A 22,257-nucleotide genomic window follows, 5' to 3' on the forward strand; every position below is an offset into this window, starting at 1 on the left:
GCAATCATGGTGGATCATGTTTTATTCAGATTGTCATGGCCAGATATAATTTATTTGATTCTTAATTTGTTTTGTAAATAGAGATTATAGTATGAGATTGATTTACCAATGTACTTGCATCAGGCATATTTGCTTCTGAAAAGATTTCTTAACATAATATTTCCATTTAATATTGAACCCAATGAGTTTTCAGAGTCAGGAAATTGTTTATATATAAACAGATTATGAAGTGTTTATTTAGGAAATATATGACAGTGACAAGCACATTAATCACTTATTCGCACATTGGGCTAACTTTTGCAGCTCTGTCATCCTCCTACTTCTTATAATTCAAATGTAGAAGACTGGTATTAAATATGTAAGTTGTTTAAGGCTGCTGCTAGAGTGCTGCTGCTTTTATGCCATTGAACTGACTTTGTCTTCTGTGTATTTACCCCAAATTGCAAATATATCTTCAAAATCCAAAGACAGATTCATGAAATCTATTCCAGGGTCTAGATGGGCTTTTATATTTTATATAGAGACTTAAATTCTATGATGAAACATAGATTTACTATTTCCTGATTTAACATCTTAAAACAGCCATGTCAAAATGAAATTTTGTATTTATTTTTTAGGGGGTATTTTCTTAGTCAGGCATCATAACTTTTTTTTTAGTATTTGTTTCTTTTGTCCTTAGTGATAACCTGTGTACCACCAAGACTTAATAATGGAAATTTAATGACTCCAGTGAAAGTTTACAGGGAGAATGAACGATTGCAGTTTACTTGTAATGCTGGATATACATTCGGTGAAAGATCTGATGCAGAGTGTACAGAATATGGATGGAGTCCAAAACCATTTTGTAAAGGTCTGCTTTTGCCCATTTTATACTGTGTGTTCTGTTACTTTTATCTAGCTAGCCAGCTATGGTCCTGGTCCACAACTAATGTTCCAAGGTACTATAGTAATACAAATACATAATTATTATATATGCTGTATCCTGGAAAGCAGTTCCTCTGAAAAGGATTTAGGAGTCATAGTGGAAAAACAACTGAACTATGATGCTATCGTAAAAAGAGCTAATTCAATCCTTGTGTAATGTATAAATAGAGGAGTAGTGAGTAGAAGTAGGGAGGTGTGTTTTACCTCTGCAAAAGATATTGGTGAGACTACTACTGAGATTACTGCATCCAGTTCTGGTGTCCAGTTTTTCAACATCCTTTCTAAAATGTGGAGAGGAAGCAGAAAGGAGACACAAAAATTATGAGGTCTTGAAAAAATGCCTTACGGTGAGAACTGAAAGACCTTATTCTGCTGAGTTTATTTTTAGAGCATGGTATCTTGCCCTCAATCTGTTGAGCATTCTTACTCCATTGTAAAACAATGACGTGCCTGCCTGCCAACCAGTGTAGCCTGCTGCAAACAGAGTGGACATGTACATCTGACCTAACCAGCTCCAGTCTAAGAACAACTGTTCAAAAAGGGTCCCCTCCCCAACAACACAGTGCTACAGAAACACTCCGTACAGAAAGAAAAATGCAAAAAGAGCCACTGAAACCACATGAGATTCCTGATTGCTCTTGGGTTCAAAAATGAATATACTGTCACATTACGGTGTCAACATCTCCTGATTTCAGTGGCTACTGTTATAGACTCTAATGTCCTACCAGCCAATGAAAGCTGGACACATTTTCCATTGCAGCTTGTAAACACTTTGTTTGGTTTAGTCAGTGGGATCATTTAAGAGGATGATGTGAGGATCTCTGGATTTGTTAATAACCAATGAGAAGATTATAGGCTTGGTGAGGATTGTTGACACTGGGGGCAATGGTTGCAATAATTAGGTAATTAGCTCAGTAAGGGGAAGATATATAATTGGAAGGAGCTTTCTGACACATGCCTGTGCTATGTCTGCAGTGCTTGGAATCTAAAGATTAAAGGTGCACATGGGGAAAAGAAACAGACTGTGTGTGTGTTGTGAATAAGGGAACACGCAAATGGGCCAGACAATGCAGAACATCAGGTAGCTGAACAAACAGCCTTTGGTAAGCGCCTTAAAAATAAATCTTCAGAAAGAGTTAGCAGGCAGGATGGGAGATGGGTGGACTAGAAGGAGTGATGGGAGATGGGTTGACTAGAAGGAGTGATATTTCATCATCAGGGTTGCAATCCTCACCATCTCCTGGGATACTAAGACACCACTGGGCCTTCATCTTGATCCTGAAAGATGTCCTGATGAGACTGGGAAAGAGAGATGAACACAGAAGACTTCGCCACCTTCACTATCTCCAGCTAAATCCTGAATACCACCAAAAAGAGGGGTTTCCGTCTAAAATCTCCCTATAGCTAAAGGGAATAAGAGATATTGTTAAAATAAAGCCTTACTTCCAACTTTACATTTCAAATGCTTTAACTATTTTTCCTATATCTTTTAAAGGTTAACATGATTTTAATGGTGTGTTTGCCATGGGACTAAGCAGGCCTAGGGCACTGTACTCAAACCACTGAACCATGTTTGTGTTGTACCATGATGGTGTTATGTTAACACCTTGGAATATCTGGGACAACTTATTCCATCCAACCAAACATGACAGGAGGGTAGTGTGGAATGAACCGCCGGAAGAGAGTAGACAAATCCAATGTGATCACCTTGGCTCACTGCAAGGCTTCATTTTTTTGGTAAAGTGTTTTTTCCCACAATAGTCAGAATGACACTTACAACAACAACTGACCCCTTCTCACCCCCAAAATAAAATAAACTACCCCAAGCAAATACTCTGATCTCTAAAGACTTCATCAAATTCATAGGAATCTCACCATGTCAATTTTATGCAGATGATGTTCAAATATGACAGTGCTAGTAAAGCTAGGGGGAAAAAAGATACAAATAATTTTAATTGAAGGAGGTACTTATAGCCTAAAGTCCTTTTTACAGTTGCTAAACTTGTTTATCTGTTTTTGTTTAGAAATTAGATGTGATCCTCCAACAGTGACTAATGGAACCTACCACCCCAAAAAGAAAGTGTTCAGAGAATTGGAAGCAATCAGAGTAGAGTGTAATCAAGGATTTCACTTTGAAATGGGCAATAGAGACAGGAGAGCAGAATGCACAAAGAATGGCTGGTTACCTATTCCAAGATGTATCTGTAAGTTACTTTTATTTTAACATGGTTTTTTAAATTATCAAAGCCCAAACAATTATACAATGATTATACAATTTCTGCAGTTGAGAATGTAAACAGAAATGAAACAGGTATATTTGCAGGGTTTTTCCTTTTACAAAGTTTAAGACCAGCCATACTGGGTCAAACCAAAGGTCCAGCTAGCCCAGTATCTTGTCTTCTGACAGTGGCCAATGCCAGGTGCCCCAGAGGGAATGAACAGAACAGGTAATCATCAAGTGATCCATGCCCTGCTGCCTATTCCCAGATTCTGGCAAACAGAGGCTAGGGACACCATCTCTTCCAATCCTGGCTAATAACCATTGATGAACTTATCCTCCATGAACTTATCTACAGTCTTTCTGAACCTGTTACAACCTTGGCCTTCACTACATCCTCTGGCAAAGAGTTCAACTGTGTGTTGTGTGAAGAAATACTTCCTTTTGTTCATTTTAAGCTTGCTGCCTTTTAATTTTACTTGGTGACCCCATGTAGTGAGGCGGTGGGATACCCCACAGTCCCGCTGAGGGATGAACCTCCCCTAACACCCACCTGGGTGGAGTCCCTGGGTCCTGCACCCTGTGCCTGGCCCTCAGAGGTCACGGCACAGACTTGGAAGTATAAAAGAAAACCAGCAGAGCTCAGTTGGGAACCAGGCGCTGGAGAGGCCAGACATCTGAGCTCCCTTTGGGGAGACAGTAGAAGGCCGCTGCCAGCCTGAGGTTGTACCGGGCCAGCTGAGCCTACCTCTTGCTCATTACCCCAGGGAGGACTGGCCGAGCCTGCCTCTTGCTAGCTACTCCGAGGAGGACTGGCTGAGCCTGCCTCTTGCCAGCTACTCCGAGGAGGACTGGCCGAGCCTGCCTCTTGCCAGCTACTCCGAGGAGGACTGGCTGAGCCTGCTGTCCGCTACTTACGCGGAGGAACCGATGGTGTTTGAGGTCGCCAGCCACGCTACCCCGACTCAGGTATCCTATGAGGGGGAGTGTGGAAGTAGCCTGGGGGCAGCCGATGCCAGTCTGGCTGCAACACTGCCAAAGCCTATGTCAGTGTGTTGCAACCAGGATCCCCACTGACAACAGCGAATCTTTGCCACTGCTAGGGCCCTGGGCTGGGACGCAGTGGAGTGGGAGGGCCTGCGTCCCTAGGGTGACCAGATGTCCCGATTTTATAGGGACAGTCCTGATATTTGAGGCTTTTTCTTATATAGAAGCCTATTACCCCCCCACCTCCTGTCCCGATTTTTCATGCTTGCTGTATGGTCACCCTATGCATCTCCCCTGCCACCCACTCCTTGGGCGGCAGACTCACCCTTTTCCCTGGCCTGGAGAGGCTAGGACCTTCTGCTACAGAACTATTAACTCAGTCCCTGTTTAAAGACCTGAGTTCTAGACTGTTTGCTTGCTGCCCCGCCCTGACCTAGGGCCTGGGCTGCTCTTGAACTGCTGACTCAGCCCCTGCTTAAGGACCTGAGTCTCTGACTGAGATGCCTGATTCTCTGACTGTTTGCCTGCTGCCTCGCCCTGACCTAGGGCTGAGGCTGCTGTTTAACTGCTGACTCAGCCCCTGCCTAAGAGCCTGAGTCTCTGACTGTTTGCTTGTTGCTCCATCCTGATCCAGGGCCTGGGCTGCTATTTGGACTCTTGACTCAGTCCCTCCTTAAAGGCCTGAGGCTCTGACTGTTTGCTGGCTGCCCCGCCCTGACCTAGGGCCTGCGCCGCCATTTCTCTATTGACTCAGCCCCGCTCCAAGGGCCTGAGCCCCCTAACCGAGTGTGCGTTGTTCCCCACGACCACAGAGCCATCGGCCAGCGAACTAGAGCGAGGCAGTGGGATACCCCACAGCCCCACTGAGGGACGAACCGTGGCCAAGCCGCACTACACGTAGTACCAGAAGTGGGGACTCTGCTCAGAATGTGGGCACGAGCCCTTGACCCCTGTGAGAAAGGGTCTGGAGGAGAGCGATCCCCCACAGGAGACATGGATTTGACCAAGCTCTTCACTCTCCTGACGGAGAGCCAGGAGCGACAGCAGACGGCCCAGTTGCTGCACCGGCAGCAGCAGCAGTCCACCCAGCTCCAGCAACAACAACAGCTTGTTGAGCAGATGGGAGCCCAGCAGCAGCAGCTGATCCAGGACCTGACGGTGCAGCACCAGGAGTTCCAGCAACAATGTTTGCAGTAGCTGGTGTCGACACTATCCTGTCCCACGGGGCCCCAGCTGGGGGGCACGAACGCAGCTCCCCGACTCATCCCACCTGTAAGGCTGACCAAAATGGGATCGCTGGATGACCCCAAAGCCTTTTTGGTGACTTTTGAAAGGGTGGCGCACATTGCTGGCTGGGCGCCAGATCAGTGGACCACCCTCCTGGACCCATACTTGACGGGAACGGCCCAAACTTCATACCAGAGTTTGTCCACGGAGGATGCCAGGGACTATACCCGGGGGAAGGCAGCGATTTTGGACTCCTTAGACGTCAGCCCGGAAACCTTCCGGCAGCGCTTCCGGAATCTGACTTACAATGTGGGTGCCCGCCCCCGGTTGATTGGCTCAGGAGCTGAGAGACCTGTGTAAGCGGTGGCTATGGCCCGACAGGCTGAACCTCGATGAGCTCACTGAGCAAATCATCTTGGAGCAGTTCCTCCATGTCCTCCTGTTGCGGGGAAGGGCTTGGGTCCTTCGTCACCGGCCCCCAATGGTAGCGGCTGCCGTCACCCTCATGGAGGGCTTCCTGGCGGCGGAAACCCCGGTCGGACCGCTTACGTGGGGCCACCATCCGGGGCTCGAGCACCCCAACCCCAAAAGATGGGTGAGCACCCAGGTCAAACCACGGAACCCCTGCAGAGTCAGGAGCCCTGATATAGACGTCCCGAGGGTCCCCCCTTGGCAAACTCCTACAGCCTCCGAGACTGAGACTGGCCGTGCCCCACAGAGTCCCCCTATGAGCCAGAGGGGAGGTTCAGCCCGCCTGGGTGACCTGAAATTGGGCCCTGTTTCTCCTGTGGGAAGCATGGGACTACCCTGAGATGGACTGCAGCTTTGGGCACGTTTGCGCCGGAGAAAACCGTGCCCGACCGCCACAGGCTGCCAAGGTCACTGTGCACGTAGTTGTTGGGGGCTGCTAAATGTTGGCTCTGGCTGTGGTCAGACTCTAGTCCACCAAAGCCTAGGCTTCCCAGAAGACCCTCGACTGGGAACCATTCAGTTGCAGTGTATCCATGGCGACGTTCGACTCAGCCCCGCTTCAAGGGCCTGAGCCCCCTAACCGAGTGTGCGTTGTTTCCCACGACTGCAGAGCCATCGGCCCGCAAACTAGAGCGAGGCAGTGGGATACCCCACAGCCCTGCTGAGGGATGAACCGTGGCCAAGCCGCACTACACCCCAGTTCTTGTATTATGAGAAGGAGTAAATAACACTTATTTACTTTCCTTATTTACTTTGATGGACTTGAATAAAGCACCTGTGAAAATAAGATGATATGGTATAAGTTAATGGAACTGTAAATAACTACACAAGTAATGTATACACCATGATTTATTTGACAAAATGTGCTATACTCAACCCTTCTACAGACAAGATTTGTAGCTGTGTGTTTTATCTATCCAAATGATAGCATGCCAAGCACAATACCATTACTGTATGAATGATATAAAAGAAAGAAACTATTGTCATCATTGAATTCTGAGTCACTTACATATACCACAGCCCTAAATTTGTACCATGCATTTGTTTCGTCATTTATTCTGAACTGTCATAGTCTCTTCCTGAAGAAGAGCTTTGTGTAAGCTCAAAAGTTTTTCTCTCTCACAAATAGAAACTGGTCCAATAAAAGATATTACCACACTCACTTTGCCTCTCTAATATCCTCGGACTGACATGGCTACACCAACAATGCATACAACAGATTCTTCCAGGCAGTTCTTTTCCCTGTGCAAAAACAAGAAGTTCTTTCTCAAATGTTTACTCAATCTTTCCTAAGGTAAAATCCCAGTGGCTGTGTCAAGGTTCTTCCCCCACTTTGAGCTTTAGGGTACAAAAAGTGGGGACCTGCATGAACACTTTTAAGCTTAATTACTAGCTTAAATCTGGTACGCTGCCACCAGCCAGAAGTCTTTGTCTGGCACACTTTCTGTTCCCCCAAAACCTTCCCTGAGGAACACAAATCCAAAACTCCTTGATCTTAAAACAAGGAGGACTTAACCATCCCCCCTCCTTCTCCCCCCAGACTTTCCCCTCCCTGGGTTGCCTTGAGAGGCTTCACACCGATCCAAACTCCTTGGATCTTAAAACAAGGAGGAATTAACCATCCCCCCTCCTTTCCCTCCACCAATCCCTGGTGAGTTCATACTCAACCGCTTGGATTTTAAAACAAGGAAAAATCAATCAGGTTCTTAAAAGGAAAGCTTTTAATTAAAGAAAGAAAAGGTAAAAATTATCTCTGTAAAATCAGGATAGAAAATGCTTTATAGAGTACTCAGATGCATATAGACTAGAGGGATCCCCCCCCAGCTTTAGATTCAAAGTTACAGCAAACAGAGGTAAAAATCCTTCCAGCAAAAAGATACATTTACCAGTTGAGAAAACAAACAGAAGACTAATCCGCCTTGCCTGGCTACTACTTACAATTTTGAAACATGAAAGACTGATTCAGAAAGATTTGGAGAAACTGGAATGATGTTCCGTCCCTCTCAGTCCTGAGAGTGAACAATGAACAAAACAAAAAGCACAAACAAAGACTTCCCTCCACCAAGATTTGAAAGTATCTTGTCTCCCTATTGGTCCTCTGGTCAGGTGTCAGCCAGGTTTACTGAGCTTCTTAACCCTTTACAGGTAAAAGAGACATTAATCCTTAACTATGTGTTTATGACAGGCTGCAAGGAGAGTTTTGTTGAGTAGAACTGAGTAAAAACTTATCGAGGACTTCAGAATTTGGCTTTGATAATTAGAAACAAATGAAAGCTGTCTAAAACAGGAAGAGGTGTAAGTGGATTTGGAGCCCAGCAATGATATTATAAATTAATTCTCTGATAATGTGACTCCAGATATCTTGGAAAACATGGAGTTAATTCCCCCTAGATCTGCACACAAAGGGAACCTTTAGTATGTGGATCATATCCTGTCTCGTGTGGAGGAAATTCCATCACCTCCATGACACTATCTTGCCAACTGATGAATGGCCCTGTATCATGAGGAGATCCCACACAACATGTGGGTTCTGGAGGCTGGAAACTCTGGCTACCAGGTGAAAGCTCTATCTTGTGCTCCAGTGGAACAATTCGGGTAAACTGTGATTGTAACCTTGCAGAGCTCTTCTCTCCTTCCACCTCTTCAAATGAGTGTCCATAGAAGGGATCAATTTTTCTTGCATGTACCTTGTATTATTATACATTTTTTAACTTTTTTTTAAAGTGAGACCCTGTGACTACCCACATATAGAAAATGGAGCACTAACTGAATATTATGAATATTACAAAGAACGAGCCTTTCCAGCACAGTTAGGTGTGGGAATTTACTACAGATGTCTTGATGGTTACGTATCTGAAAGAGAGGAGAGGTGGCCTCTGATCAGATGTACTAAAGTGGGCTGGTCTCCTGCACCAAAATGCCTTAGTAAGTAAACATATGTTTGTATTATTTTCTGAAATTCTATTCTACTATTACTAATAATTATATACAGCAATGGACAGAACCAGAATTGTGACAGAAGGTGGGTGTTACTACAATTCTGCTCCATTCCGGCTCCTTGACTCCCCCAGCAAACACTGTCACCCAAGGACATGGGTGTCTCTTTAAAAGGATTCAAAAGCCTGAGAAGGAGGCAGTACTTGGAACAGGCCTTCAAGAAACCAGTTGTAGGATTTTTTTTTCCTTTCTCCTTATTGCTGATATTTTAACCTGCATTTCTGTTTCTTTCACAAGGGAACAGGACAGGCATTGGTATCCCTTTGAGAGTGAGAGTGTTTGTGGAAGGTACTGGGATCTTTAGGAATTAGAAAGGGTGAGCAAAGATCAATAATATGTGTCGACAGAGACCAATGAGGAGGAGTATTTTATGTTGTGAAATTTTCTACACAAAGAGAGGCTTAGGTGGTTCTTTTGTCTTTGAGATGTTCAGTTGTAAGAAAATTGCCTGTGAGAGTAGCAGAACTATAGGAATTCTTTTCTCTTTTGTGCCATTGCCCATGTGTACACATGCGTACACGCACACTGTCTCCTCCTGTAGTGCAGGAATATATTGTTTCTTAGAAGACTTTTGCAGCTTGCCCTGGACATTACTATTTTAGGCTGTGTATCTTATTCCTTTTTCAGGGCTGCTCTTTGGTGGCAAAGACGGTGGAGTGCCACTGCCAGATGCTCTGAATATGGAGACCTGCAGCTGGTGATCCTGACACGTACTAAGTCTGCTTTGCAAAACTCTAGCCATACAAAGCAGATTTAAAGTTGATCTAAGTAGCCAGCTGAAGACTCCTCTATATCATTCCACTTTGCAGTCTCAGGCCATCCATCAAATAACTTAATCTAGTAACTGTCTATAAAATCTTCCCTCTTATTTGTACAAAAACTAGCCAAATTCTGGTCATTTTCAAAATCATACAAAACTACAAATGAAAGAAACTTTAACAAGTCAATTGTTACAATGAGATGTAGGCTTTTTTGAGTACATTGATGGTACATCAATTATCATACAAATAATAATCTCTATACCCCTAACTAGACAAATATTTGATACATAGCTAGTGTATAAACATAGCCTAATTCTCAGTCTTACACAAGATTGTAAAATTATGATTTTCAAATAAAAACATCAACTATTAATATCATAATGAACAATTGAGTGTAGCATTTCATATACACAAATACTACAGAAATCATTTTATTTTTCCTGGAAATTTAATAATAATAATAATATAATATAATATAATATTTGGCTGTGTTCCAATAGTGAGTAGAGGCATAACCAAGATTGGATCCTCATCACTTTTTACTCACACAGCAAGAAACAGTTCCTCACTCAAAGAGCTTGCAATCTAAATAAACAAAACAGGCAAAAGGTGGAAGAGAGACACAGAAATGTGTAATGATTTGCCAACATTCACACAAGTTAGTCTCAGAGCCAGGAATAAAACTCAACTCTCCTATTGGCCAGATCAATGAGTGCAGGCCCCCTTTTCATCAGCACAGTATTAATAAAAGTAAAAAAGTACCCTGCTTATGACAATCAACAAATCATGTATATTACTGAATAATAATTGAAAGAAAATCAAGGACAATGAACAGAATAAACTGCCCAGATACACATAAAAATATGGAACATTAAGAGCCAAATGAAATGCTGCATATTTAAACTGGCATCTTGCAAATTTTAATTGCTGCAAATTCAATTATTTTACCTTGAAATGACAGTGTTTGAAATAAATCCCATTCAGTTGACATGATAGCCAGATCATTAAACTTTGTCTCAGCTTGCCTTAAAAAAAGTTGTCTTAAGTATGGTAGAAACAATGATCACTCTGCTTCACAGTTGACAATGGGTACAGTCAAATGCAGTCTCCACTCAATGTAAATATTCAGGAAAACATTGCTCAGATATTTATCATACAAAAAATCTGGTGATTCCAGTAACACTTCTATCCTGCATGTCACAGCATCTTATAAATTCTGAAAATTAATACATTTTGGCAGAAAGCTGAGGTTCTAGATCATTCAAGTAAGCATTGAGCAATGTGTGAGTGCATGTTTTCATTTCCCCTTCACTTCATTTTATTTGATCAAGAAATGTAAGAAAACTGAACGTTGTGGATAATTAGTGTACCATTAACTTTTTAATTCTGAACTTCGTTTATGGAGGATAAGATAAAAACAGTCAACCTGAAATGTTCCTTTCCCTCAAAGCAGTGTCACTTCTCCCATCAGGAAATTTTTTCCTTTACACTGTGTTTGTGCACTTCATTGTTGGATTCATCAGCATAACCTCCCAATTGTTCTAATTGGTAGCTTCTTAATTGGCTCCAGGTATCCTAATTAGCCTTCCTGCCTTAATTGCTTCCAGCAACTTCCTGATTGTTCTGGAAGAGCCCATTATCTATCTTAGGGAAAAGAGATCTGCTTAATCTGGGGCTAATATTTCTACCTTCTATCACTATTGTTTAGCCCTGTGACCTCATTCCCATTCCTGTTATCTCATTTAGTTGTTCCCCGCAGTTATTTGGTATCCCGCCCTGTGAATCCTCCCCTTAGGCTGCTGGGAGGCCCTTTAGCAGTGAGCTCTGTCCACCCACTTACTGGATACCAACAGGATCACTCTCCTGTAGCCATTTGGCCTGACCCTGTCACACAGGTTTTTAAGACAAGGAGAGGTTCTTGTTTCCTTTTAATAAGATTGTTTCATAGAAGCTTCCATGCCTGAGCAACACCACAAAAAAGATGTTTTCTGAACAAAACTGAAACATTTATGTCTTCCATGCAACAATCAATACTGCAAGTCCTAGCTAAGTTCAGAGAAGAGCTGTGCATGTCATTTGGATCCAATAAACTGTTCATAGTCTGGAAGAGTGACTTGCCCGTCTGGCTTTCAGTTGGTATAAGCACAATTAAGTCCTCTTTTATGGCACCATGTAAGCAGTAGCAGAAAATAACAGATAACTGATTTTCATTGGTGATATCAGGAGCTGAATCTACTATCAAAGAGTAGTATTTTTCCTGTTTGACTTCAGTTACAATGAATTCCAAAACCTTATGAGCTCAATGAACTCAGCTTTTTTTTACGAGTAGGATAGGTGATCTTTCTCTTTGTTTCCATAGTGTTTAATATGCTCTCTTACAAACTGGTCAAATTAGATGATGGCTTCAAGAATATCTAGATAATTTTGGTTCTGAGGAAAGTCAGTAACTTCCTCCCTTGCTCTAAATGCTAACTCGCATTAATCAAGAATCTTAACTGTCACAATATGCCTTGAAATGTCTTCCCAGTAAGCAGTTTGTGTTAGATGCAGCTGTAACATCTCCCTGTCAATGGGATTCTTGGTTTATGAACTTGCTAGTCATGCAACTATGGTGTTACAATGTTCCACATTGTTTTCATGAGAAAAAGTCTTTTCCTCTGCTTTTTTTCCAGTTGGAAAAGCCTGCAATTATGAAGGTGCTAAGATTATTAGGCAATGAAAAGAGTTTTCACATAAAACAGAATACTGCTCCTGTGGGTTTAGAATGCTTTGACCAATGGTTCTGACAATGCTCTCCATTTGGTAGTTTTCATTCAAAAAGAAGAGGTGAAAGATACCATTTCTGATACTCAGAAACTATAAGTTTGTCATTTCAGAGTTACAGCTGTGTTAGTCTGTATATGCTGTGGCAGAGCTCTGACCTTGCCCCCATGGGTCCTGCTCTTCTAGGCATTTTATGCTAGCCTCAGTGGCTCACTGTGACCTTCCACATAGCCCTTCTCCGTCTAGGGCCAGGGTTACAGTCTACTGAGCCCTTATCATAGGCCAGCAAGGAGATTGGTGAGAGAACTCCCACAGTCTCTGTTGTCCCTGGGGGGGCTTATTTCAGAACAGTTTAGCCTCCTATCCTGACAGGGGCCTGACTTCCCCTCCCAGGAGATGTTCCTGTAGTGGTGAGTTGGGGGGAACCCAGGCCCTCTCTCTGCTCCGGGTTTCAGCCCAGGTAGCAGCCGTTGGCAGCCAACCTTTCACTGCCAGAATTGCTACATTTCCCTGGGCCACTTCCCCACAGCTCTCCTGCTTCTCCCTTCTTCACCCTTACCTTAGGGCTCCCTTAACGATGGTTTGAGGGTCTCTTCATTAACCAGCCCTTCAGCCGCACTTCCTCTCCTCTGGCTCCCTGGCTCTCCTCTCTCTGACTGGAGTGATCCCTTTTTTATAGTATCAGCAGGGCCTTAATTAGAGTCAGGTGGTCACATTAGCTTAATGGCCTCACCTGACTGTTTGCAGGTTAATTAGAGTCAGGTGTTCTCATTAGCCTGGAGCAGCCCCTGCTCTGGTCAATCAGGGAACAGAAAACTATTAATCCAGTGGCCAGTATATCTGCCTTCTGCTGTACCCAACTGGCCTGGGTCTATCATACTGCAAAAAGAACAGGAGTACTTGTGGCACCTTAGAGACTAACAAATTTATTTGCGCATAAGCTTTCATGGGCTACAACCCACTTCTTCGGATGCATAGAATGGAACATATAGTGAGGAGATATATGTACACATACAGAGAGCATGAAAAGGTGGGAGTTGTCTTACCAACTCTGAGAGGCTAATTAAGAGAAAAAAACTTTTGAAGTGATAATCAAGATAGCCCAGTACAGACAGTTTGATAAGAAGAGTGAGAATACTTACATGGGGAGATAGATTCAATGTTTGGCACTTTCTCTGGAGTCTGTTTTTGAAGCTTTTCTGTTGCAAAATTGCCATTCTCAGATCTGTTACTGAGTGACCGGACAGGTTAAAGTGTTCTCCTTCTGGTTTTTGAATGTTATGATTCCTGATGTTAGACTTGTGTCCATTTATTCTTTTGTGTAGAGACTGTCTGATTTGGCCAATGTACATGGCAGAGGGGCATTGCTGGCACATGATGGCATATATCACATTGGTAGATTTGCAGGTGAATGAGCCCCTGATGGCATGGCTGATGTGATTAGGTCCTATGATGATTTCACTTGAATAGATATGTGGACAGAGTTGGCATCTGACTTTGTTGCAAGGATGGGTTCCTGGGTCAGTGTTTTTGTTCAGTGGTGTGTGGTTGTTGGTGAGTATTTGCTTCAGGTTGGAGGGTTGTCTATAAGTGAGAACAGGTCTGTCTCCCAAGATCTGTGAGAGGCTACGTCTAAACTACAGCATAAAATCGAAATTACTAAAACCCGTTTTATAAAACCGATATTATAAAATCGATTTTATGCATCCACAGTAGGGCACATTAATTTGGTGGTGTGCGTCCATGGTCCTAGGCTACCATCGATTTCCGGAGCGGTGCACTCTGGGTAGCTACATTAAAGGAATGAGACCAATAACTTCGATTTCCGTCCACACTAACCCTAAATTGATAAAGTAATATCGATTTTAGGGTTACTCCTCTCATTGGGGAGGAGTACAGAAATCGATTTTAAGAGCCCTTAAAATCTATTTAAAGTGTCTTGTAGTATGGACGGGTACAGAGTTAAATCGATTTAACGCTGTTTAAATTGATTTAACTGTGTAGTGTGGACCAGGCCAGAGTGAGGGATCATCTTTCAGGATAGGTTGTAGATCTTTGATGCGCTGGAGAGGTGTTAGTTGGGGGCTGAAGGTGACAGCTGGTAGTGTTCTGTTATTTTTCTTTATTGGGCCTATCTTGTAGGAGGTGACTTCTGGGTACTCGTCTGGCTCTGTCAATCTATTTCTTCACTTCAGCAGGTAGGTATTGTAGTTTTAAGAATGCTTGGTAGAGATCTTGTAAGTGCTTGTCTCTGTCTGAGGGAACGGAGCAAATACGGTTGTATCTTAGAGCTTGGCTGTAGACAATGGATCATGTGGTGTGTCCTGGATGAAAGCTGGAAGCATGTAGGTAAATGTAGCGGTTAGTAGGTTTCCGGTATAGGGTGGTGTTTATGTGACCATTGCTTATTAGCACTGTAGTGTCCAGGAAATGGACAGCTTGTGTGGATTGATCTAGGCTGAGGCTGATGGTGGGATGGAAATTATTGAAATCATGGTGGAATTCCTCCAGGGCTTCTTTTCCATGGGTCCAGATGATGAAGATGTCATCAATGTAGCGCAAGTAGAGTAGGGGCGTGAGGAGACGAAAGCTAAGGAAGCGTTGTTCTAAGTCAGCTATAAAAATGTTGGCATATTGTGGGGCCATGCGGGTACCCATAGCAGTGCCACTGACTTGAAGGTATATATTGTCCCCAAATGTGAAATAGTTGTGGGTGAGGACAAAGTCACAAAGTTCAGCCACCAGGTTAGCTGTGAAATTATCGGGGATATTATTTCTGATAGCTTGTAGTCTATCTTTGTGTGGAATATTGGTGTAGAGGGCTTCTACATCCATAGTGGCCAGGATGGTGTTTTCTGGAAGATCATCGATGGATTGTAGTTTCCTCAGGAAGTCAGTGGTGTCTTGAAGATAGCTGGGAGTACTGGTAGCGTAGGGCCTGAGGAGAGCCCACATAGCCAGACAATCCTGGTGTTAGAGTGCCAATGCCTGAGATGATGGGGCACCCAGGATTTCCAGGTTTATGGACCTTGGGTAGCAAATAGAATACCCCTGGTTGGAGTTCTAGGCATGTGTCTGTACAGATTTGTTCCTGTGCTTTGTGAGGGAGTTTTTTTAGCAGATGGTGTAGTTTCTTTAGGTAGTCCTCAGTGGGATCAGAGGATAATGGCCTATAGAATGTGGTGTTAGAGAGTTGTCTAGCAGCCTGTTGGTCATATTCCAATTTATTTATGATGATGACAGCACCTCCTTTGTCAGCCTTTTTTATTATGATGTCAGAGTTGTTCCTGAGGCTGTAGATGGCTTTGGGTTCAGAATGGCTGAGGTTATGGGGCAAGTGATGTTGCTTTTCCACAATTTCAGCCTTTGCACATTGACAGAAACAATCTATGTAGAAGTCCAATCTGTTTCAACCTTCCAGAGGAGTCCACGCAGAATCCTTTTTTTTTTTTTTTTTGTAGTGCTGGTAGGGAGGATTCTGTGGGTTAGTATGCTGTTCAGAGGTATGTTGGAAATATTCTTTGAGTTGGGGATGTCGAAAGTAGGATTCTAGGTCACCGCAGAACTGTATCGTGTTTGTGGGTCTGGAGGGACAAAAGGAGAGGCCCTGAGATAGGACAGACTCTTCTGCTGGGCTAAGAGGATAGCTGGAAAGATTAACAATATTGTTGGGTGGGTTAAGGGAACTACTGTTGTGGCTCCTTGTGGCAAGTTTAGATAGCTTAGTGTCCTTTTTCCTTTGTGGAGAGGCAAAGTTTGTGCTGTAAATGGCTTGTCTAGTTTTTGTAAAGTCTCTATCCATGAGGAAGTTTGTATGGAAGGTTGGTTTTTAATGAGAGTATCCAGTTTTGAGAGCTCATTCTTAATCTTTCCCTGTTTGTCATTGCAATTCTGAAAACAGAGCAGATCTTTCTCAATACATGTAGTACAAAACTCGTCCATTATCAAACAAGGCCATTTAGCCAGATTTTGTTCAACACTAACAGCAACATCACCCTCTTTATTATTCATTCTACCTTCTGTATGGACAAGTGTTAGAAAAAGTGGGTCATCTTTTCATCATTAGTTTTCTCTTTAATTTCAGGAATGCTTGCCTTTTCTTCTGAAATCTCCTGAGGGAACAAGTTCATACTCATATCTTTGCTTTGATTATCATTTTCTTAGAAAGATGATCCACCATCATGGAAGATGATTCTGAAGCAGTACTAACAGAGAAATAGTTAGCAAGTTTGGGTAACTTCCTTACAATATTCTCTTTCTAACTTAGCTCTCCTTTTTGCTGCTCTATTTTGAAATTGTCAGCTGGACATCTTGTTTAAGCAAGGTTAAAACAATACTGCAGTTCTGTCATTATCTCCCAATGGCAACGGCAATTAATACCGCAATTCACACCCTCATTACCAACAATTCAAAGTTTAAAAACATTAATTAAACTTTAACTGTGAAAGCTTAAGGAATTGAGACAAAATCAGTATTAGCAGGATGCATACATTAGTTTTTTTTGTTCTTTTCTTTTTAGTATTAGCACAAGTTATGATAAAAATCTCCCTTTTATAATGCATATTTTAAGAATTGGCAGGCCCACAGGAAAGCAGAGGATTGGGGCTCCCTTATTCCCCACTCTCCGGTCCAGCTTCTGTGCCCAAACTACTAGGCCAGGATTTCTCAACCAGAGGGTCATGACCCTCCCAGAAGGGTTGGGAAAGGCCATTAGGGGCGCTGGGAAGTGTTGAATATGCTATTATAATCTGAAACAAAAGAAATCTTGTTCCCCCACTCCCTGCACATCCTTACTCTACCAGGTCAAATATTTTCTATCAACTTTTTGAAACACACACATGAATGATGTATATAGTCTGGGTGGTTCTGGCAGGAGGAGTAACTAACTGGGGTAATGAGAGATTGGGAAGCAGAGCTGGAGAGGCAGAGAATCCTAAGAGTCCACAAAGTCTTTAGCTAATGCCCAGGCTTTCTCAGATTTGTGCACAAAACATTTTACAAAGCCAGATTCTTTCTATTTAAGTGGAAATTTTTGAATACCAGTTGAAGAAAACTATAATCTGAGTCTTATCCATCTATTATGCAGACTTTTTCATGAAGCACCTGTAAATGTCTTCTTGTCTGACCAGCTGTTTTCATGGCCCCTCAAAAGGTCCGTCTACCCCAGGGATCGGCAACCTTTGGCCCACGGCCCACCAGGGTAAGCACCCAGGTGGCCCAGGCTGGTTTGTTTACCTGTCATGTCCACAGGTTTGGCCGTTCGGGGCTCCCACTGGGGGCTGCAGGAACTGGCATGGGCTGAGACATGTGCTGGGTGCCGCTTCCAACAGCCCCCATTAGCCTGGAGCAGCGAACTGTGGCCAGTGGGAGCCCCAATTAGCCAGTCCCTGGTCTACAGAGTCCATAGCAAAGAACCTTCAGGTTTGTAGCGAGAGATTTGGGCTTGCAGAGGTTGCACTGCCACAGTAACAATATCTATATACGATTACAGCTGAGTCTTTCCTGGCATTCACAACTCATGGAAGTGGGTGGAAAAAAATGTTAAAAAATATTCAGGGAATCAGAATTTTGGTACCAAAACTTGTTCTTTGCTCCTAGGCTATCAGAGGCTTAGTGAGCTGTGAAGGCAGCATCTTTAATCCTTGGCAGGAGGGAGCAAACTGTGTTGCTCTGTAGCAAAACTCCGGGCTTAGTCTGAGCTATTGGTAATGGGATCCACAGTAATTTACCTTAAGACCTTGGGGGAAAATCCTGCTTCCACTTAGATCAGTGAAAAAATGCCATTGAGTTCAGCAGGTTCAAGGTTTCATCCATAAGTGATAACTAATGAGTGGGAAATGGTAGATATCTCGGAGAGTTCCGAGGAAAGGAAAAAATGCCACTGGCCAAGAGCACCATGTTATGCTGCTAGATAATAATGGGAAGGGAAATAAATGAGTCTTCAGGAATTAATCTTTAATTGAAGAATATGTCATCTGATGAATCCTCCAGGACTACATCCTACCAAAATTGGCAACCCTAACAAGAGCCCAAACCTGTCTGAATAATATATTTCAATCTGCTGCATGAAACAAACATGGTGAATTTAGTTTGGAAGGCTTAACTCAGTTACCTTTACACTTCATTACACTAGACCAGTGACTGAGCATGGGGAGAAGGAAAGTAAGAGATGCTTCTTTTGGCTGTTGGCCCTCTCCTGTCACCTTGTTTATCCTGGGCTGATGGTGTGATTGCCATTACAATGGCATGATTTAAACAGTCCTATTACACATGACTTTGGTTTTTATTTTGGATTAATGGAACTTTTCAGCTAGTGCCTGAGCCTGAACATAAACCCAATCAACAGCAATGGTATCTATGTCCCTCCATGTTGGTGTTTCAGTACTTATATCATTTGGATTCTGTAAAGATGCTTTTTGTTTTAATAATCAGATTCAATGAGCATCATAGTGATATCTATACATAAAATAACTTGAGGGAATAATATGATTGATAACATCTTCTGGAGGCTAATGCTGTAAATGAATCTGTGCAGACACCACTACTTAAACATATTGCGCAAGATTTTTTGGCTGGTGTAAATCAGTGTAGTTCCATTGAGGTTGATGGAGCTTGCTGTTTTGCACCAACTGAGAATCTGGACCATGTGACCCAATTCTTCACTGCCTTGCATCTTGTGTAATTGTTTACACTTGTGTACAGTTGATATAACAAATTTCAGGCTGGTGGAAAAATCAAGTGCTTTGATTCATATTTGAAAATAAAGGTCTTTTCAGTATGAAGTACTACAGTGCTATGCAGCAAGATCTTATTTGAAATATTTTTTTTCAAATAGCTAGTTTTGAAGAGGGTGTTTTGTTTTGTTTTTTCTTTGTTAAATGTCTGACTTCCATTTGCTAACTGAATGTAATCCTTTTTTTTTTTCCCTTTAGAAAAGTGTTCTCCTGGTTATTTGGAAAATGGTAGATTTCTATCTAGCTATTGGAACACCTACAAAGAAGGTGATGAAATTTCATATGTGTGTTCTACTCATAATCTGGAAACCAGAGTTACATGCACGAAGAATGGCTGGTCACCTACTCCAACATGTACTTCTACCAGTAAGGAACGTTCATGTTCTATTGAACTGCTTGTTAAAATACTCGTAGACATATTACTATCATCATCTGCCTGAAATGAAAACAAAAATACCAGTCCTAGCAGGTGACTTGTCATGACAATGCACATTTCTGACCTGAGCAACTGTGTGATCATATTGCATTGACCTTCAAAGTTCTTCACCCACCCCTGCTTGTTGTATATACTGTGACCAAGTGTCCGGTTTTTGACCAGAACACTTGGTTAAAGGGGATCCTGGCAGCTTCGGTCAGCACCACTGACTGGGCTGTTAACTGTCCAGTTGGCAGTGCTGCGCAACGGGACTGGCAGGATCCCTGCTAGCCTTGGTGCTGTTCCCGGGAAGCAGACAGCATGAGCCCCTCAGGATCCTATGCATAGGGGCATCCAGGGGGCTCTGCATACTGTCCCAGCCCCAAGCGCTGTTCCCACAGCTCCCACTGGCCGGGAACCATGGCCAATGGGAGCTGCGGGGGTGGTGCTTACAGACAGGGCAGGGCGCAGAGCTGCCTGGCTTCACCTCCGTGTAGGAGCCTGAGGGGGGACATGCTGCTGCTTGAGGTAAGCGTCGCCCGAAGCTTGCACTCCTGAACTCCTCCTGGGCCCCAAACCCCTGCCCCAGTCCTGACCACCCAACTGCCCTCTGAACCCCTTGGTCCCAGCCAAGAGCACACTCCTGCACCCCAAAACCCTCTTCCCTGGCACTACCCCAAAGCCTGCACTCCCTCCCACACTCCTTCCTGCACCCCAACCCTTTGAGCCAGCCCAGTGAAAATAAGTGAGTGAAGGTGGGGAGAATGAGCTATGTGGGGGCAGAGTGTGTGTGGGGCCTTGGAGGAGTGGACAAGGGGCAGGGCAAGGCTGTTTGGTGTTGTGCCAGTGGAAAATTGGCAACCCTAGTTGTTTCATTTCTAAAAGTTAGATTGTTAACTCTTTGGGACAGGTACCAGGCATTTCTTTGTCTTCTGTGTAGAGATGAGCATATCTTTTTGTAACAAAATAATAATAATAGTCCCCAACCCCTCTGCCCAACCCTGTTCTTCCTTAACGCAACCCCATAGCCATTCTTATTCCCACCTCTCAGCACTAAAAATAAAAATGTAGCTGTGGCCACTTGAGCTGTGGGAGGAGCTAGCCTCCTCGCATATGATCCTGTCAAAGATCATAGCTATGTACTGAGGTGACTAGCCACTTGCATTACCACAGCAGTACTCCTATTTTTAATGTGCTAGTTCGATTGGAGCTAAAGCTAAAATATGTCTCTTCATGCTAGAATGTACAAGTTTCCAACTCTTATGTAGACATAGCCACAGTCTCAGTGCCTGGCATAAGTGTTGCCCCTAGGAACCAAGAGAGACAACTGCAAGGAAAGTTCTGCTCAGCCCCTGCCACCTTGGGCTTGAGCATGTTCAGTACAGATTGAATCTTCAGAGAATAATCAAGCTCCAAATCTGTACTTTCATAGGTTTATAACATGGCCAAATTTGGGTACATTTTTCTGAGGACAGCAAAAGGTGAATCTTTGACACCAGGTGGACACCACAGCCAAATGTTGAGTTGCTGCTCCAAACCATGGAAGTGCTAGAGGTTCTCAACAAAACAGCTCTAACAACTACTTAGCATCGACAAAACAGAATATTTTACTCAAACATCAGTGTCCGAAACAGCAAAACTGTTTCAGCTTAAACTTTTCAAAACAAAACAAAAAATTATGCTGAGGCAGACACCAAACATGGAAAATTTCAATCAAATGGTTAAAGTCTAACAAAGTTACAAGCAATTAGAAATGGGATTTTATCATTCAGAGAATCGAGCAAATTTAATAAAAAATGTTACTATTAGCTCCACCTAATATTTATAAATTGTGACATTTAGCCACTGGTCTGGCCTGTGTTTAGGGATACCGTGGAGGCAAATTTCAGAGTGTTACCTGTGTTAGTCTATATCAGCAAAAATGACAAGGAGTACTTGTGGCACCTTATAAACTAACACATTTGTTTGGACATAAGCTTTTGTGGGCTAAAACCCACTTCATCAGATGTAAGAGAGCTCCCATCTTTTCATGTACTGCTATATATATCTTCCTACTATATTTTCCACTCCATGCATCTGATGAAGTGGGTTTTAGCCCACGAAAGCTTATGCCCAAATATACTTGTTAGTCTATAAGGCGCCACAGGTATGTCTCATTTTTGTTGAGGCAAAGTAATCCAGGGAGCAGTTGTGCTTCAGGAAATCCTATCTTTCTGTTCTCTACCAGGCATGAGTTGTGTGTGCATTACACCATCTTCTGGGATAATGCAGCATGTTCCTCTGTCTATACCTGGTCAGCACTTCTGGGTGTTGCAAAGTGGGTTAAAACCATGGATTCACTTTGCCCCTCTGCCTCCCCTTCCTCCATGGAGTGGCTTGTACAGTTTGTCTGGTAGCTCTGGGTGCTTGAACATTAGTTAAGATATCATGTATAAAATCAAGTTCTCAACCTTGATAACAAAATTCAGACAAACACATCCTGCCTCAAAGCCTCATTCCCTCCCTATCTCTACTCTCCCCAAATGCCCAAGACAGTAGATGGGCTGCGCAGTGTATCCTGGAAGTCAGCAAATTCAGGGAGAGAGTGAATTCCAAAATTGAATGCATCTCCAGGATAATGCCCTGCTACAAACACCCTCTCCTTTAAACTGAGGGGGCCTAGCATAAATGCTCTATTGGTCACAGTTGTGGAAATATTGCAGTGGGTGAGGCTGTCTTTGAAGAAGGCAGGTTAAGTGATAATGTCTGTATGATGTTTTA

The 22,257-nt window shown here is 43.2% G+C and overlaps 1 protein-coding gene across 2 annotated transcripts in view; it reads left to right on the forward strand.

Moving 5' to 3' along the window:
* Positions 1-22,257, forward strand: part of CFH (complement factor H) — a 99,476-nt gene that overhangs the window by 16,794 nt on the left and 60,425 nt on the right. For both annotated transcript variants that reach the window (XM_030573248.1, XM_030573249.1), the window contains 4 exons: positions 680-850; positions 2,949-3,128; positions 8,552-8,752; positions 19,281-19,448. In XM_030573248.1, the coding sequence (XP_030429108.1) occupies positions 680-850; positions 2,949-3,128; positions 8,552-8,752; positions 19,281-19,448 (720 nt within the window). The remainder of the gene's footprint in view (positions 1-679; positions 851-2,948; positions 3,129-8,551; positions 8,753-19,280; positions 19,449-22,257) is intronic.

Source organism: Gopherus evgoodei, chromosome 8 (genome assembly GCF_007399415.2).
Source record: "Gopherus evgoodei ecotype Sinaloan lineage chromosome 8, rGopEvg1_v1.p, whole genome shotgun sequence".
NCBI classification, from domain to species: domain Eukaryota; kingdom Metazoa; phylum Chordata; order Testudines; family Testudinidae; genus Gopherus; species Gopherus evgoodei.